At 33.0% G+C, this 18746-nt stretch overlaps 1 protein-coding gene and 1 long non-coding RNA gene across 2 annotated transcripts in view; one reads left to right on the forward strand and one right to left on the reverse strand.

Moving 5' to 3' along the window:
• LOC123657348 overlaps positions 1-18746 on the forward strand; it is a 49675-nt gene that overhangs the window by 15748 nt on the left and 15181 nt on the right. The window contains exon 2 of the mRNA XM_045592913.1: positions 9958-10109. Coding sequence (XP_045448869.1) covers positions 9958-10109 — 152 coding nt within the window. The remainder of the gene's footprint in view (positions 1-9957; positions 10110-18746) is intronic.
• Positions 7995-15377, reverse strand: LOC123657350. Its single transcript, XR_006743692.1, has 3 exons — positions 15351-15377; positions 11215-11216; positions 7995-8091 (listed from the first exon to the last, which is right to left on the reverse strand). It is a non-coding gene; the product is annotated as an uncharacterized LOC123657350 (long non-coding RNA).

Below are 18746 nucleotides of genomic sequence, written 5' to 3' on the forward strand. Positions count from 1 at the left end.
CCTTCTCCGCCTCCCTCCATGTCATGAAAACTCTCCTCTTCGCATTGTAATAGCTGGCTTTTGGAATCTCTTTTCTCTTTATAAGGGGAGTCAGCCTTGTGTCCAGAGATTTTTGAACACTTCCCAACGAGGACTTGGGAGTTCGCGGAGTCACCGAAGTGCGTGTCAACACTTGGGCTCTGCCAGAGACGTATAACCTTGAGCCTGACATACCGGAGGTGCGTCAAATAAAATTTTTCTAGTAGGTAGGTATAAAAGTCTAAAGAAATTTTTGTCAATTTTTTATATTAAAGCTGCAATAGCAGGGGTAAATGATTGGTCAACCACTAAAATGACGAGCAAATATGCCCGTATCTTAAGACTAAACTAGTACTAAACTTAAAACTATCAAAAAGTAGAGAAAACTCTACTTTTTGTCAAGGGCTCTAGGTAGAGTCACCACGCACAATCAGTTACAGAGTCCTTTAGAAGGGCTTGTCAAAGGTGAAAATCGCGTCGCTCTACGACCAGCGGTTCCGGAGATATCTTATCTTCTAATTTTGCTCCTTCGCGATCGAAATCCTTCTATCAACTTCTTTAAAAAACAGAAATTTGATATCTTCGGAACCCCTGGCCGCAGAACAGTGTGCGACGGCTCCCCGTGTCGTGCCTGCCAAGCTCTTTGACCTCCTGGTCTCGGATTTTGGGTTGGGGGGGTCGAATCTACCCAGGGTCCCGAGCCCTACTACTGGACGGAGGCGATCGCGACTTGTGCAACAGCGAAAGCCCCGACTTCCTCCGATTATTAGAACGGGAGTAAAATGGATTTTTCGTTTTTCAAAATGGCCGCCAATATGGCCACCTTGTCCCTTCCGATTTCTAGAGTTGGCTGTATTTGCCCGAGTCCTCCCGTTCTTGGGCTCGTTCAATTCGTCTCGACGATAGCTAACAGCTTGTATACACTAAAAAATTTTTACAACTACCCACGATTTATGGGGTTGAAAAAACCTGGTTTTTTAATATAAAATTCTTTATAAAATTAGAAATACACCATAAAAAAAAAAAAAAAAACTACAAAAATTTAAAAGCTTAAACTAAATATTTACAATATGTTGGAGTGGATTCCGGAGAGATCGGGCCGGGTGTTGCGCCCCCACGTGCACCCCCTAAAATTTTAAAAATTTGTATCTCCGAAACTATTAAGCCGAAAAATCTGAAATTTGGTATGCAGCTAGAGAATATTAAACACTATTTAATGAACAAAAAATTTGGGGATGTAGTCGCTTTAGTTTTTCCGAAAAATAATTTTGAATTTTGAAAATCCACGAAATTCCCGATATCTCCGGAACCACTCACCTGATCTTAATGTTCGAGGCGTCGTTTTGCTGGGCTTGCCGAGATGCGTCGTATGACGTATCGCAGTTAGGTGTAGCCCCTCCGGATCACGAAACACGTGGACACGTGGTTTTCAGTTTTCGTTAAATAACTCTGAGAATTTTCCACAGGAAATTCCAAGTGATATGTCAAAATGTCGGGCTCATTAAGCCCCGTCGAATGACGTAAGAAAAAACATATGTTGTCGCTTTCGTTTTCGCAGCGTTTCAAGATTTTTGTTAAATTTTTTAAATTTTTTACAGTCTTTCACTCTTTTCACTAGTGAAAAGTCCAAATCTTGGAAAACAAAATACACCACAGTGTAAAGCAAATAATTCCGCAACTTTTGATGTATAATTTATCTATGTACGCTCACTTTTTACCACTTTTTAGAATTTTTAAAAATTATTTCTGCACGGAGGAACAGCGAAAACGACCGTTCTGGTATTTGTCCAAGAGGAAGGTTTACGGAACGGCTAAGCCGATTTTGATGAGAGTTTCACTGGAACTTTGCCGGCAAAACTTTGTGACATACTAATTTCCACGCGGGCGAAGCCGCGGGCACAGCTAGTTTTAATAATATAAACGTGTAAGAGCTGACAATTTACATTAAATACAACTGTAATTTTTAAAATAAGAATGTTCCTTGAAACAAAGTAAAGACTTTTTACTCTACAATTTTATTATTATTATAACTTTTTTGCTTAAAACATATACAAACGTGAATAAACATAACACAAAAATGGTACCTAATAACATCCTGAAAACGTGTCTGGAATAAGTTATTTCTAAACATAAGGAAGACGTAGTCTAAACATAAACTATATTATTTAATTAGTACGATAATATTATAAAGTTTTTAGAGAGAGAATAAGTTATACCTACCAGAAAATTAAATATATGAGAAATTAGGTTTGGCCTTGGAAAATTTATGAAATGAAATCCTTTTAGCGACAGCTTTTTACTACACAAGCTTGATGCTGTTTACATAACACGGGTTAGGAAAATGTTTCAAGCGACAAAACCATTAATAAATCAATTCAGTGGGGTAAACTATACTCGTTGTATATATTTTATATGACTAGCCCGTTGGCGCAGTTTGTAGTGACCCTGCTTTCTGCTCCGAGGGTTGTGGGTTCGATTCCCACCCCGAGTCTGGGTGTAATATAAATATTTATTTATATATTTATATATGTATTATTTATAAGTATGTTTATCGAAAAAAATATATATATAGCTATATACCAGTCGGCTGTTACCTATAACACAAGCATTAAGTTGCTTACTTTAAGAACAGACGACCGTGTTTGTATTGTGTAGATATTTATTTATTTATTTATTATTTATTATTATTATATTTTTATACATTCGTGGTGTTATTTTCTGTAACCTAATTGCCTATAAATTCTTTTAACATGATAAAAGCTAATTCTCCTATTTAAGATAATTGTGTTTGCTCGCAAACGAAAAAACTGACTTCAATTACATCGACATACTTGTTTGTTAATTTTTTTTTTTTTTGTTTACATACGTTGTACATATATGTATAGTAATACAACGTATGTAAACGAAAAAAATTAACAAACGCACTTAGTCGTCACTACGATTTTCGAGGATTCCCCTTGATTTCTCTGGGATCTCATCATTAGATCCTGGTTTCTTTACCCTGGTACCACCACCCTTGGGATACCTCCTTTTCAACAAAAAAAGAGTTAACAAAATCGGTTTATAAACGACGAAATTATCCCCGAACATACGAATTGAGTAACCTCCTTTTTTTAAAGTCGGTTAAAAAGATCTACCATTCTACTCCTCTTCAGATTAACTATCATCCAAAGAGTACCTATCATCCAAAATAGCATGTTTTGACATGCAATAAATATTTTTAAGTTTGAAACTTACAAATTCCGTACCAGTAACTTGGATTTCGACTCTTAATTGCTTGGTTAAGATCCACTTTTCAGTGAGCCATCTCAAATTTCATATATACTTTTGTACCTTTCTGAAGCTCTCGAATTCTTGCTATTAAACAAAATGGCAAAGTTCCCTATTTTCTTAAAATGTACAATTATGAGCGAAATTCTAAACAATAATCCTTTTGTATAAGTTAAGGGGTTTTAATTGTGATTAAAACAATACATAAAATTTATAAATTCCACTTTGCTTCACAAAGCAACTAAGCTGTAAATGTTATAACAACATACAGCCTGAAGGCTGACTAACATTACAATACAATTATACTCTTATCCTATATCTAATCTATAATAAATAAATTTAATATCTCTATTACAAATGAAATACAAAGGCGGTATTATCGCTATAGGAGCGATCTCTTCCAGACAACCTTTGGGTCATATTATAGGACATAGCGTAGTGAAAGCGGTAGGGAAGTGTACACAGAGAAGACTAACATTAACTTTTCGTGACAGTTTATTTACACAAAGGGCTGTACATAACTGGCTGACATATTCGTTCACCAAAATCAAGACAACAGAAAAATATTAAAAATATATTAAAAAAGGAAAGAATATTGTATTCTTATTTATAGCATAGTCCACTTTTGCAGAAATACCAGTACCTATTGTCAAATGTACTTATATTACAAGTTTTAATCGCAACAAATCTGAGAATAAAGGAATTCATGAAGTATAATTCTCTTTCTCGAACAGTCGTTACCAAATCTTTATCAAATTTAAATTAGGACAATCTGAACCTTCAACGTATCATTACATAGTATAAAACAAAAATTCGCTTCCCGATGTCTGTATGTCTTTAAAACTACGCAACGGATTTTGTTGCGGTTTTTTTAGTAAATAGAGTGATTCCAGAGGAAGATTTATATGTATAATACATGCATATTATAGTAGATAAACACCGATAGTTTTTGCAGCCGTGCGAAGCCGTGGCGGTTCCTTAGTTTAATATAAAAAAGAATCACTAAAATCAGGGTGATGTCTGCTTACTATTCAGACATATTGAAAAACCATTGAATTGTACCGATTTTACAAAGTACAAATGGCATGTGTAAAAATTGCCTCAGTATTTTATTAGAAATTTATTTCATGGTAATTTAATCACGCACGATATATAATATTAGCCTAATCGACTATTTTATTACTGAATAAACTAAATATGTGTATACAACTCGACCTAGAATCCCAGCAGTTGATTATACTCAGATTCTAGTAAATTCTCGTCGTCATACAGAATGAGATCACTTCTGACCTCAATCACGTTTGATTTGCATTGCGAACGATAACCACTAACTCCGTGATAGTAACCAAAAGTTTGAAAAAAATAAGTTTTCAAAATTTATCTTCAAGAGTGTTCTATTTTTAACTTATACCTATAGACATATATCCTATAGGACTTGAATAACTATACTCAAAGAGACTATTATAAGTTATTACTAAATCATTAATTAAATTTTCTGCTAAACAGTAGTAATTGGACGATGTGATCTTTTCTTCAGCCTTAAGAAAATTTATGAAGATATGAACATAATTTAATATTTATTATCATCGAAAATTACCTTATTATGTCGTCTTCCTCAACTTCTATAAATTTCGATATAAATTTAAAGAAGCAGATGTGTGAACAATTCTTTTTAAAACTACTCTCAAAGTTAAAAAACAAAAAGAGAAAAAGTTATACAGCTTCTATAGCACAAATTCCAAGTTTCACAAAACTCGGTATTCACGAGACGCCTCAAGGGAAAATATGTCGGGTAGGAATCCACTTTGCAAATGAGATTTTTCATTGAAATAAAACGGCATTATAAGATATATAAATTTAGAGACTGGTCTTCTGGCAGACGTGTCGGCGCCGCAGAACAATGCTGTTATATTATCAACATCGACGATAGACATTTATTCAAAAAACTGTGATGAACAACAGAAACTATTGATAAGCTGAGAAATTATAGGGAAAATGATCAATATTAAAAGAAGTAAAAGTAAATTGTTACATGTTAAAAAGATGAACTAAGATCTTTAGCGTGTAGACTTTTATGTGTAAATATTTTACTTAAGTAGGAAGGAGAATGCCACTACATTGCATGCATTCAGCCTGTATCATCATACTACTGGTCATAGGCCTCTTTCTCCACGTAAAAGAAGGCTCTACTGCAGGTTGGTGGAGATATATATATATATATATATATATATATATATATATATATATATATATATATATATATATATATATATATATATATATATATATATGTATATATATTACAAATACATGAAGTAGATGTAACTTTCAAGGGTATTTATTAATTTTAATATCTTGTTCAACCTCAAATATTTTTGAAAAAGTGACTATCTACTCTTTTTTATATTACGAAAACATAAAAAAATGTACAAAGCGTATTATGTTTAGTCATATGCTAGGTGCTATTGAAATCACTTGGGGAGTTTTTCTGCCATCATGCCTTTTTATAAATATTTTTTGACATCATTTTTCTATTAAGGTAGCAGTTAAAAACGATTATATTTTACGGAATTCAAAACTAAAAAACTTTGTTTAATATGAAAATAATTAGTTAAACCTTATACTAACTATTAGACTTTATAAAAATAAACAAGAAACATTTATTAGGAAAAAAATTACGAATTATAATCAATATTTATTTTATTAACCGACTTCCAAAAAAGGAGGAGGTTCTCAATTCGACTGTATTTTTTTTTTTTTTTTTTTTATGTATGTTACATCAGAACTTTTGATCGGGTAGACCGATTTCGACAAATTTTGTTTTAATCGAAAGGTGGTGTGTGCCAATTGGTCCCATTTAAATTTATTTGAGATCTAACAATTACTTTTCGAGTTATATCTAATAATGCGTTTTTACTTGACGCTTTTTTCGTCGACCTACGTTGTATTATACCGCATAACTTTCTACTGGATGTACCGATTTTAATAATTTTTAATTTAATCGAAAGCTGATGTTTGTCATGTGGTCACATATAAATTTTATTGAGATCTGATAACTACTTTTTGAGTAATCTTTGATAACGCGTAGTTACTTGATTATTTTTTCGTCGATCTACGTTGTATTACTCGTCGATGTAATTGAAGTCGGTTTTTTTTTCGTTTGCAAGCAAACACAATTATGTTTTTATACATTACCCAACTAATATATATCAATGTTTCAATTATATGTACATATTATATAATTCAATCGTAATTCTAAATTATTTTCGCAGTCATAATATATATTCGGATTAATTTATACTATTGATATAGTTTAAGAAAATTCGAATTTTATATTTAATTTTTTAACCGACTTCCAAAAAAAGGAGGAGGTTCTCAATTTGACTGTATTTTTTTTAATGTATGTTACTTCAGAACTTTTGACTGGGTGGAGCGATTTCGACAAATTTTCTTTTAATCGAAAGGAGGTGTGTGTCATTGGGTCCCATTTAAATTTATTTGAAATCTAACAACTACTTTTCGAGTTATATCTAATAATGCGTTTTTACTTGACGCTTTTTTCGTCGACCTACGTTGTATTATATCGCATAACTATCTACTGGATGTACTGATTTTGATAATTCTTTTTTTGTTGGAAAGGAGATATTCCTAGTTTAGTACCATGATAAGGAAACCAGGATCTGATGATGGTATCCCAGAGAAATCGAAAGAAACTCTCGAAAATCCGCAATAACTTTTTACTGGGTGTACCGATTTTGATAATTTTTAATTTAATCAAAAGCTGGTGTTTATTATGTGGTCACATATAAATTTTATTGAGATCTGATAACTACTTTTTGAGTAATCTTTGATAACGTGTAGTTACTTGACTACTTTTTCGTCGATCTACGTTGTATTACTCGTCGATGAAATTGAAGTCGGTTTTTTTCGTTTTTAATTCTATATATTCTATTTTTAATTTTTTTTTGTTGAAAGCAGTCGGAAACTCTGAAGTACTGCAAAAATAATTAATTGACGCCACGATTCATATCCTGCACTGGCGACAAAAAAGCTAAAGTTTTCGTTTGCTCAGGTAATCAAAATTGCGATCCATCAGGAAAACTCGGGCACAGCAGGAAATATCTCAAAATCGAGATTGTGAGATATTGTACCCTATACTTTCTCAGTCGGGCTTCTCTAGAGAAACCTCGACTTTACAGAAGATCACAGCTAAATAATACTGATTTCAAGAAGTGTTGCTTGATGTTCAGAGCTCCTGGGGATTGGTGGTAGAGTTGAAAACGCGCTTGCGATGCTTCTGGTGTTGCTGGCGTCTATAAGTTACAGTAAACGCCTACTATCAGGTGAACTGTACGCTTGTTTACTAGCCTACTTGTATAAAAATACTAGTAGCATTCGCCACAATTCCTGCCAAAACTTCATCAGAGAACTTAAAATAACAGGTTGCGAAAAAGACGGACTTAAAGCCATACAGTTTTATCTAATAGTCAAACCTTACGATGTACAAAAACAAAAATAAAACAGCGTCGATGTAGGTTTGTATAATAATAAAAAGTAATTTATATTATAACCGTCTGTTAATAGTTAGTATTAAATTTTTTCGTTGTAAATATTTCTAGTATTTTAAGACAGCTGTGTGGCTATGGCAGTAAAGAATATAGCCACCCCCTCTCTTCACGTGGGTATCCTAAGAAGCGACTAAGAGATAACACAGTTCTAAACACCACCTTGAAACTTATAAAGCCGTCGGATGGCAGGATAACCATCCAACTGCTGGCTTTAAGATACACAGACCGAAAACGGCTGCTTCGCTGCGACAAAACCAACCTTGCAGTCATCAAACTCACCTGCCCAGCGTGGTGAACTGTGGGCAACACATATGGGTTCAGGTCATTTTTGGCGCGAACTTGTGGAGGCCTATGTCCAGCAGTGGACTTCGATAAAATAAAAGAATGACTTACTTTAAGACAATAATACAAAATTTATTTACTACCACATCACACAAACAACTAAAAACGTAAAAATGCAAGGCTACTGGACAATAAGCAAAAAAAATAAATAAAGGCAGTAAAGTGTCTGATTTGTGTTTGAATGTTATTTACGTGGTTTTGGGAAACACGACGAGTATTTTCAGCGAAAGTGTCAATTTAGCTGGTTTTATGAGCTCGGGTTTTACGAAACAGAAGGCTCAAATCAAGACATAAAAAGCTATGTGGCATGTGAAAAAGGTTTTATGTATATTTATTAAGAACATAAGCTTCGTAGACTGTCTACGATGTGCTACGAAGTTGCAGAGCTCAACCATTCTTTACAATTTCTACTATTACCTGGTATGAAGTTATGATAAAGCATACATAACAATAATTTAAAAAGTAATAAAGAAAAAAAAATAACAAAAAATAAGATATATACAATATTCCTATTATATATCAATTTAGTTAGAATAACTGTAAAAGTTTGAACATACTTATGTATATTCGAATTATAGTTCAATCGTTATTTTATCGACGTTACATCAATGTAAATATGCTTTTTTTTCAAAGTATACAAAGAAATTATAATTTCTTATTTCTTCTCTATTGGTTATGTTAAAATGTTTAAAGAAGGTTTTATATTTGGTTCAATTCAATTTTTTCCATTACTTTTAAAGAATTTATACATTCTTCGAGAACATTCGCATTCGCATGTACAAGAATACAAAGGTTTGTAACGTTCAACCCTTGAATGTGCTTTGTTACTTTTTAAATCCTAAATTTAATTTGCAGACTAAAAAAAACTTTTTTTTGTGCATCTTTTCAAATTAAATTATATTACTGTTTTTTTAATAGAACTATGACTAATACATATACATATACATATAAAGCCACGTTTTTGAAAATAGAGCATCAAAGTAGGAAAAAATAGGAAAGTGCTGGTAGATGGTTTCAAGACTTACATTTCTTCTTTAAAATTTTTACATTCTTTTATAACGAACTTTCCAAGGCATTTTATTATACGAAAGAATCTTTGTGCAACGCTTCATAAAAATGCGCTCGAATAATCTTCATACATTTAACCGATGCTGGAATACATATTACGAGTATCTGCTAACACTCTTTTCAATAAATGTATTCCGATTTTCGATATCGAATCTTGTTTCAGTGGAATCGAGTTTTTTAGTTTACATAGTTTATTTTTACATAGCACTGGATTTTTTTTTTAAATTTTAAAATTTAAAAACTTATCGAAAACCTTTCTTTAGACAGTTGGGTTTTTAAGTTTTAAAGGTTTTTTTTTTTTCATGAAGAGCAAGGAATGTCAAGCTTTCTTATAGACAGATATATATATATATCCATATATATAGATTATAGATAGAGTTTCTTAAAGACAGTTCGTACTTTTATTTCAAATCATAAACGATCTAAACTAACGAATAGAATCACCTCTACACTGATTTTTGGTTCAATTTTTGACTTTGACTAATGTCTACTTACTCTCAATTAAAAATTATATGAAAATATTAAAAAATAATTAATATTGAAGACCATTTACAATAACCTAATGTTGATCATATAACACTACTTACTGAATGTACCCCTAATTACTAGATAACCAACGCCTATACGTATATAACGTTGTAACTATTGTTAGTCGATCACATTTACGAAGTCGAAATATTGTTTGTTTCAGCTGTTCAACCGCTATGCTATGTGCGGCCATCATGACAGAGCACTGGGAGCACGTATCCTGGGAGAAGGCCGCTCTGGCCGCACTCGCCAACGCCTCTAACACCGCACTGCAGTGGCTCTTAGATGAGAAAGTCGTTAAAGTAAGATATAAACGTACCTTTATTCTATCACAAAAAATTTTAGTAACGAAAAAGGCTCCAAGAACCCTATTATAAGCGCTGAAATAGAATCTAAAAGTTTTAAAATGTTTCCCTGTTTTTAAACCACAAAGCGACCTAACACGATTTTTGTCCCTATTTAGTTATCTGGGTTAAGTTTCACTACTGTGATTCGTGGCGTTAATGTTTTATACTATTTCTGGAAAGTATAAATTTAAACATTATCTTTTATTAAATAATTTTAGTAAATATAATTTTGAAATAAAAATAAAAGTAAAGTCCCTACGGTGCTAGAATGAATTTAATACTTCCTAGAAATAAATGAATATCGACATATTCTTTTTTTTTTTTTTTTTATACAATGATAGGCTTGCGTTTGACCACTATTTCACCTGATGATAAGTGAAAATGCGGTCTAAGATGGAGCACGCTTACCTAGAAGTAACCTATTCACTCGCGACTTAAAGATCCCCAGGTTATAATTTTCTGGAAACACAGACGCTGGTAGAGAGTTCCATTCTTTGGCTGTACGGATCAAGAATGTACTAGCGAATCGCTTAGTGCGTATAAGGGGAATGTCAACCATATAAGGGTGGCGTAACGCGGAGCGTCTGGTTGTACGATGATGGAAGGGGGTAGGGGGAATCAGGTTATGGAGTTCCTGCGCACACTCTCCGAAGTGTATCCGATAAAATACCGACAGGCCGGCGACCCTCCGTCGATGATGCAAGCTTTGCAGCTTTGCAGCGACCAGTGCATCATCACCGATGAGCCTCCTGGCTCGTCTCTCGATCGACTCGAGAAGCTCCAGCTGGTACTTGGCTGAGCCATCCCAAAGATGAGAGCAGTACTCCATGCATGATCGAACTTGCGCTTGATATAAATTTAGAAGCTGTTCCGGAGTGAAGTACTGTCTCACCTTCGAGAGGACGCCCAGTTTTCTGGCAGCTGTTTGAGCTTTTGTCTCTATGTAAGAGCCGAAATTGAGGGTGGATGACAAAGTAACGCCAAGAAGCTCTAGGCGGCCGGTTATGGGCACGGGTACACCTCGGAAAGAGGGAGTCAGATGGAAAGGACTCCGCTTTGCCGAAAAAAGACACGCCTGGGTCTTAGAGGCGTTGAACTTGACCAGGTTTGCGTCACCCCAATCGGAGACAGCTTTAAGGGACAAGTTCAGACGCTGAATCATAGCTTCCCTCAGCGATTGGATCTCAGACCCACTCGCTCGTGCGTTGGACACATTCGTGGTTCCTAACATGTATTTTGGTACATTTGTTTTTCAATGCTTACTATTATTGGTTAATACATAGTGACGCTGAATATTTCTTCTTTGCATTACAGACAAACCTTGTGATTTTAGTAATGTTGTTATTCGTACCCCTAAATAATTTACACATATCAATAAAAAAACGTGTTCATTAGTTCATTAGTTTTATCGCTTACAATCAAACAAGTCTTTCCACTTATAGAATTTACGGTTTCACTCACGATAAATTTTGATACTCGTCAGAGGTAACGAGTAATAATTGCGATCTTTTTTATAAGCTACAATTGAAAACACTTAAGATATTTTTTTATACTTTCGTAGCACGTTTTCAATTGTAAATTCAATTCACGTAATAACGCAGTAAATGCGTAATCGCTCTGATGAAAACTGCTAAAAAAATTCGAAAAAATTATTTCTTACATTAAAGAGGAGAAAATGAATAACTGCTTATAAGAAACGTTTTCTGTCTCGTGTTAGATTTTTTCTGAGAGAAATGTTTGTGTTGACACCCATACCATGTTACGAGTGTCTTGAAATTTATCTATGTTAAGAATATAATGAAAAACACGTGTAACAGTAATGTACCTTGCTTGAGAGAAACATAAAACTCAGTCAGACAGATGGCACGTAAGATTATATATAGATTATACTCGTACACAGTCAAACAAAATAGAATGAGGATAGGTTATTTAGTGAAGACCATTTTTAACAGACTTCAAAAAAGGAGGTCATCAAGTCAACTGTATGTTTTTTATGTGTGTTACCTCATAACTTTTTAATGGTCTTTTTTAATTCGGAAGCTGTTACTTCTTATGTAGTTCCATTTAAATTTAAGCGATATCTGACCATTAGTTTTTGAGTTATATCATATAACTAGCTGACCCGGCGAACTTCGTATCGCCTAACAGTGACTTTTAAGTATTATCACAAATCTTTTGTATGGGAGTATAGAAAAGTGTTGTTTTTAGACTTTTTCAGGAAATTTAAATTTTTTTTTTAGAATTTTTCTCTCCGTAAAAACCATCCTCGTACTTCAAGGAATATTTTAAAAAAAGAATTAGCGAAATCGGTCCAACCGTTCTCGAGTTTTGCGCTTAGCAACACATTCAGCGACTCATTTTTATATTAGAGATGCGTATTTAATTGGCTATTTTTTCGAATTACATACTTGTTGATGTAGATTAAAGTCGATTGTTTTCTTTTCAATAACAAACACAATTATGTAGTTTACGTTTAAAAAGTAAATAAAGGCTTTTTATGCATTTTATATCAATAGACAGATCTAGGTAAGTACTCTGTATCCATATTAACCGTATTTTATGTCGCTCGTTTCAGCCAGCTGTAATATCCCACTGTTGAGCATAGGTTTCTTTGCCCATATAGGAGAAGGGTCAGAGCTTAATCCACCACGCTGCTCCAATGCGGGTGTGCGGATATATTATCAGAATAAATCTATAAATTTTAACTGACTGAATATATATATAAAGAAAAAAACGGAAAACATTATGCTACAAGATTAATGATTATATTTCCTGTTAACTATGACGCAAGTTGATAACTAACTTCCAAAATTATTTTGAACATCTCGAGGGAAATCACCAAACTTGTAATCTGAAACTAATATTCAGCTATATAAATAAGCGAAGTATTAGTTAGTTAAGCAATATAACATAGCAACATGAATTTAAATTAAGTTAACAAATAAAAGACATAAAAATAATTATGATCCTTTCCTTAAAAAAAAAATAGCCAAATCGTTCCAGTTTTTCTCGGATAATGAAGTCACCAATAAAACATGTCTACATTTCAAAATTTAACAGTATCATACATATTTACAATGCAAAATTTAATAACTAATTATGTAAAAATAATTATGATCTAAAAGTTATTTACACCAATAAATCAAGTCCGCAAGTAATGATGCCAAAAATACTGGCGATATTTCATGAATTAATTTGACAACATCATTCGTTAAAACTATAGTTACGAGATAAGTTTATATGGATGAGGTAGAAGCTGATATTAAATATTTTATCGCATCTCATCTATACTATAAAACCATATTATAAAGTAAAGCTTGATTGCTTATTTAAGCGTGTTAACTACGATCTATCAGTCATGTTTACGACCAGACCATTGGCGCAGTTTGCAGTGACCCTGCTTTCTACTCATGGGATTCTGGATGTGATTCCCGCCTCGAACATAATTAAACTACTGAATTAATTTAAAAATTATAAACAAAGCAGACTACAGTTCATAATATAAATCTTACATATATCGCTTCACCTGTAATATCCCACAGCTGGGCATAGGCCTCTTTCTTCGTGTAGGAGAAGGATCAGAGCTTAATCATTAATTAATTAAAGGGTGGGCGTTTTTATATTACGTGATAATCGGTAATTGCAAGTGACTGAAACTAAAGTAGAAATGTATCTATTAATTGGTCAAGAATTTGTTTATTTAGCCTACAAAAAGTTAGAGACAAATATTAAGAAGGAATATATAGAGAAGGATCAGAGTTTAATCCACCACGCTGCTACGATGCGGGTTGGCGAATATTACATATATATAGACAGTTTATAATATAAATATTATTTGAGAAACTTTGGTAAAATAAATTGCTGTTAATATACTTAAAATATTTTAACAAACCGGGATTAATAAAAACAACGCTTTTGGATATTAAAACTTTGACCCATTTGGTATATAACAATATTTCATGTTATATTTTAAGCCTCCTCTAAACTTAGAGCGTTACATTTTTGTTAATTTACCAAGCCCTTCTCGCGCAGGTTTGTATTAAATCCACCGTAACAAAATAATTACTACAACAACAGCACCCCTGTGTCACAAAAATGCGACGTAGTTTTATTTCTCGCTAGGGAAATTTCATTATGACATATTAATTAAAATATTATTAACGCAAAGACATTTTGATGTAAATTTTATTTGTAATATAATATTACCGTGGTCTGTGTAATTAACCTAGACAGCCAAACGTAAACCATTATACAACTTTGTTATCCGCATGTGTGTGTGTGTGTATGTGTGTGTGTGTGTGTTAGTGTGTGTGTGTGTTCGTGTGTCAATTTATTTCCAGTTTCATTGGTGATAAAAAACAAAAATCGACTTTGTAAAAAATATAACTTTATTTTTAAAAGACATTTGATATACGATATCTTTGCATACATAGGTATTAATGTTCGTATTCGACAAAAATCGATGGATCCGTGATACTATTCTGCTAAATTTTTATAAATTAACAACCAATATATGATCCTTCGATTTTATCTGTAAATTATTTACACGAAAAACAATACCTACTCATTTTCATTGTAATTAACTTTTATTTCAAAGACAATAGCTTAAATCATTTTCTTCTATACAAGTACATTGTGGTAGTAATGGAAGAATGTGAACAAAAGATTGACATTTCAATTACTAGATCCCATTATTAACGTTCTGTTGAAAGTCGCGACGAGAAAGTTTGAATTGAAAAATATTTGAGAGCAAAATAAATCTAGATAAAAGAGCATGTTGGAATTTTATTCTTACTTGACTTTTCATATTAGTCATAATAACAGCAGATTATATTAATAGCTTAGTCGAATTTTTATCGAATATCGAAAATGAAATATAAAGGTAACCGCCATTTTGTTTTCCACAATGACAAGTACGATAAAGATTTAAGCAGCCATTAAAACCAATCAATTATTATTATTAGTAAGATTTTAGCGGATAACCTAAAGAAATATGTACTATCGGTTAAGTTCTAATAATCGTAATCAATCGTGCTGTATGGTTACGGCAGTAAAGAATATAGCCACTCCCTCTCTTCCCATGGGTATCGTAAAAGGCGACTATAAAGGGATAACACAGTTCCACTACCACCTTGGAACTTAAAAAGCCGACCGATTGCGGGATAACAGTCGAACTGCTGGCTTTGAAATACACAGGCCGAAGATGGACAGCAGCATCTTCGGTGCTATAAAGCCAACCCTGCGGTCACCAACCCGACTGCCCAGGGTGGCGACTATGGGCAACACACGCGATTTCATACCATTTTGTTCGCGAATTTGTGGAGACCTATGTCCAGCAGTGGACTGTGATAGGCTGAAATGATGTGAATCGCAATCAATTATTCATTTGGATTAGGATTTCATTGTAGCATGATTTTGCCAATTCCACGTAGAATGAAAAAGACACGAAGGAGATTAATCGATGCGGTCGAGATTAAAACCTCAGTCAAATTTTCTAGACCGTCGAACGCAAACATTTTAAATATGATAATAATATTTATTAAAATATCATAACGTTAGAACGTTCATTACGGAAGGTTAATATTAACAATTTAATTTGCTTTCGTTTAATCTATTTACATGAGATGAGCATAACCGACCTACCACAAGTATCATCATAGATTTATTATTTACAGAACGGCTTATTTTGCGAGGGTAATCGTAATCTGCATTGAATTAAGCCCATATTAATAATATTATATGTATTTTTATAAAGTCTAATTTTAACACCCGTTCATTTGTAACGCCGCGCAACAAATTTCAATGGAGAATTTGCTATAATTTATAATTATTTGATATACTTACTTTTTTAATATGTAAGCACTATAAAATTTTATGTTATGACTGACGATCAATCAGATTAAACATAAAGTGTACCTAAGTCCCTGTATTAATACGATCAATTTAGTGGACCTTGCATGAGAGTAGAATACCTAAATTCTATTTGAGCTTTTCGGAACATAGCCAACATTACAAAACAGATAACAGCGGTAAAATTCCACCCAATTGAACTGTAATCTACGAATGCTTTCATCTAAAAAACTTAGGCTGAAGATTGTTTTTCTTAGTTGAACCCAATGATTTCCGAAAGCACTGATTTTTTTTAAGTACGCCGTCATTAGGGTGTGTTATTGATAAAAACTTTTAACTGAGGTAGGTCACAGCAGGAAATTTCCTGCTCAAACTAGGAGCAGCCCGACTGTGGTAGCACTAATACGCTTTAAATAATATGCTTTCAAGCAGTGTTGTGCTTCTGTTGATGAGTAGGGTGACCAGTGCTCCTGAAGGGAATTGGGGATATGGTCAGAAACGCGCTTGCAATGCTTCGGGTGTTGCAGATGTCTATAAACTACGGTAATAGCTTACAATCAGGTGAGCCGTACGTTTGTTTGCCGACCTAGTTGTATAACTAATATTTTTATAATTAAAAAAAAAAACACACTAATTTAGGAGCGTTAGATTACGTAAGAGTAATATATAAGTAAAATAGAAAAAAAAGAAGAAGAAGAAATATACTTTATTGTGCATAAAAGTTATAGTAGGTACATATCTTAAAAAATAAAAACACAAAGGCGGTCTTATCGTTAGGTAAGCGATTTCTCCCAGACAACCTTGTAAAATAATAAAACATTGTGACCAGAACTAAACGTAATTCAACTAAAAACAAAAGAAATTTAATAAACAGATATATATTTACTTAATAAATAAATAAACAGATATATATTTACTTAATAAATAACTATTCTGTCAGATTGCAAAGTTAATAAAGCAGATCAGATTTTAATAAATTCCAGAAATGTTAATTTATTTTCATAAAATAAAAGCGCTCGGAGATATCGTTAAAGTGATTTAATACTTGTCTCTTTAGCTCGCATTTGCTGTTTGGTCTTCGTCTTTCACTGAGAATTTTCTTGCTGATATATTTTCGTGATAAAATAGCGCAATTACGAAATAAAATGTTTCATTTTGACACCGCCATATTGTTTTTAGTATTTTTTTTTTCATTTTCAGCATTACAGTGATTAACAAACACAGCGCTCTATCTCTCCCATTTCAAAACATTTTTGGTAATTTCAAATATATTTACACGTATGAAATATATATCCTTATTACACAAACAGTCTTTGCATTAGCGATGTATCTCTGCGTTCTACTGCGTACCTACGATGTACTAATGCAGAAACTCCTTTCAATCTTATGAACAGTCATGACTTACGAGTATACGGTACAAGTACATTAGGGTTGTGGACAGTGGCGTATTTTAAGATTCAGTGCCGCGGGCCATTTTAATTTTCCACCTAATAAATTAAGCGAAAAAGTTAAAAGCAATGTATTTATAAGCTATATGCTAAGAAAAGATATTTCAGGTGATCTTTTTTAGGCCACCCATTCCATAAAACCTACCTACCTACTCAGCCTACTGGTTGCCAATGGTTTTTACTCTAGAGTCAACAACCAAAATGAGACGTCATGAAGCTCGTTTCTGTAAATCCAATGCTACTTGACATTAATTACCATCATTTTGATCAGGATGCAGATATTTTCAACTCCAAATCGACAGTTCGCAGGTAACCTACCGTAGATGAAAGCTAATATACTTATTACAACAACAAAAAAAATAATTAAGTTAAAATATTTCCACTAAACAACACCATAAAAAGCAAACTTATCAACCTTGAAATGATATCAAAACATAACAGCACATTTTTTTTCGTAGTTGTTATATGACAATACGATGGAGGAGTGCATAATACTAACGATAAGACATTAAGGACAAATGTAATCGTGTCCTTGACGGGTTTCCCCTTACACGCGACGTGGGTATATATTAGATTTGTTATAAATTGCTTTGTAATATCCCAAATTGTATTAACTACAGAAATATATACCATACGGTAAGTAGGTAGTCTGTCTTTGCTAACGTTTAAAGGAATAAAAACATCTAGTAACTATAGAGAAAAACAAAGTAGTACGTTACGAATGATTTTTATTATTGCAACTAATCATAAAACTTGCTCCAATTATCTAAATATATCTAAAGTAATTTTTAAACAGTTAAAGACTTCTGTCCAATATAAGACCATTCCTACTTTAATCTTATTAAGTTTTTAAACTTTGATGATCACTATGAACACTTTTTATTCTATGGAACTTACGCGATTGTCATTTGAAAACTCCCGATATTTCGGCGTTGCAGACGCCATGGTCACGAATCCGGTATTATAACTAGTTCTCATATTTATGGTAGGCATGATTAAGATACTAAATATGGATTTACTCGAGCGTCACAGAGACCTTTTGGATTATGAAGATTAGGTGCTAAAAAGAAAAAGGTTTTCTTTTTACCAATGGGAAGAAAGTAGAAAAAAATTCAAGCGAGTTAGATATTAGAACTCTTAAAATGTTTATACCTCGTAACTCTTAAATAGCTTGTGTTCAAAGCTGACGAAATGGACGTGTCATATAATAAAAGCCGAAGTATAGAGAGACGCAAAGTGGAAAATACATAGATACATCCACGCACGACACTTTATTGTTGATTTTAGCTACTTCGGCTTGTGCAAAT

The sequence above is a fragment of the Melitaea cinxia genome, chromosome 10 (assembly GCF_905220565.1).
Source record: "Melitaea cinxia chromosome 10, ilMelCinx1.1, whole genome shotgun sequence".
NCBI classification, from domain to species: domain Eukaryota; kingdom Metazoa; phylum Arthropoda; class Insecta; order Lepidoptera; family Nymphalidae; genus Melitaea; species Melitaea cinxia.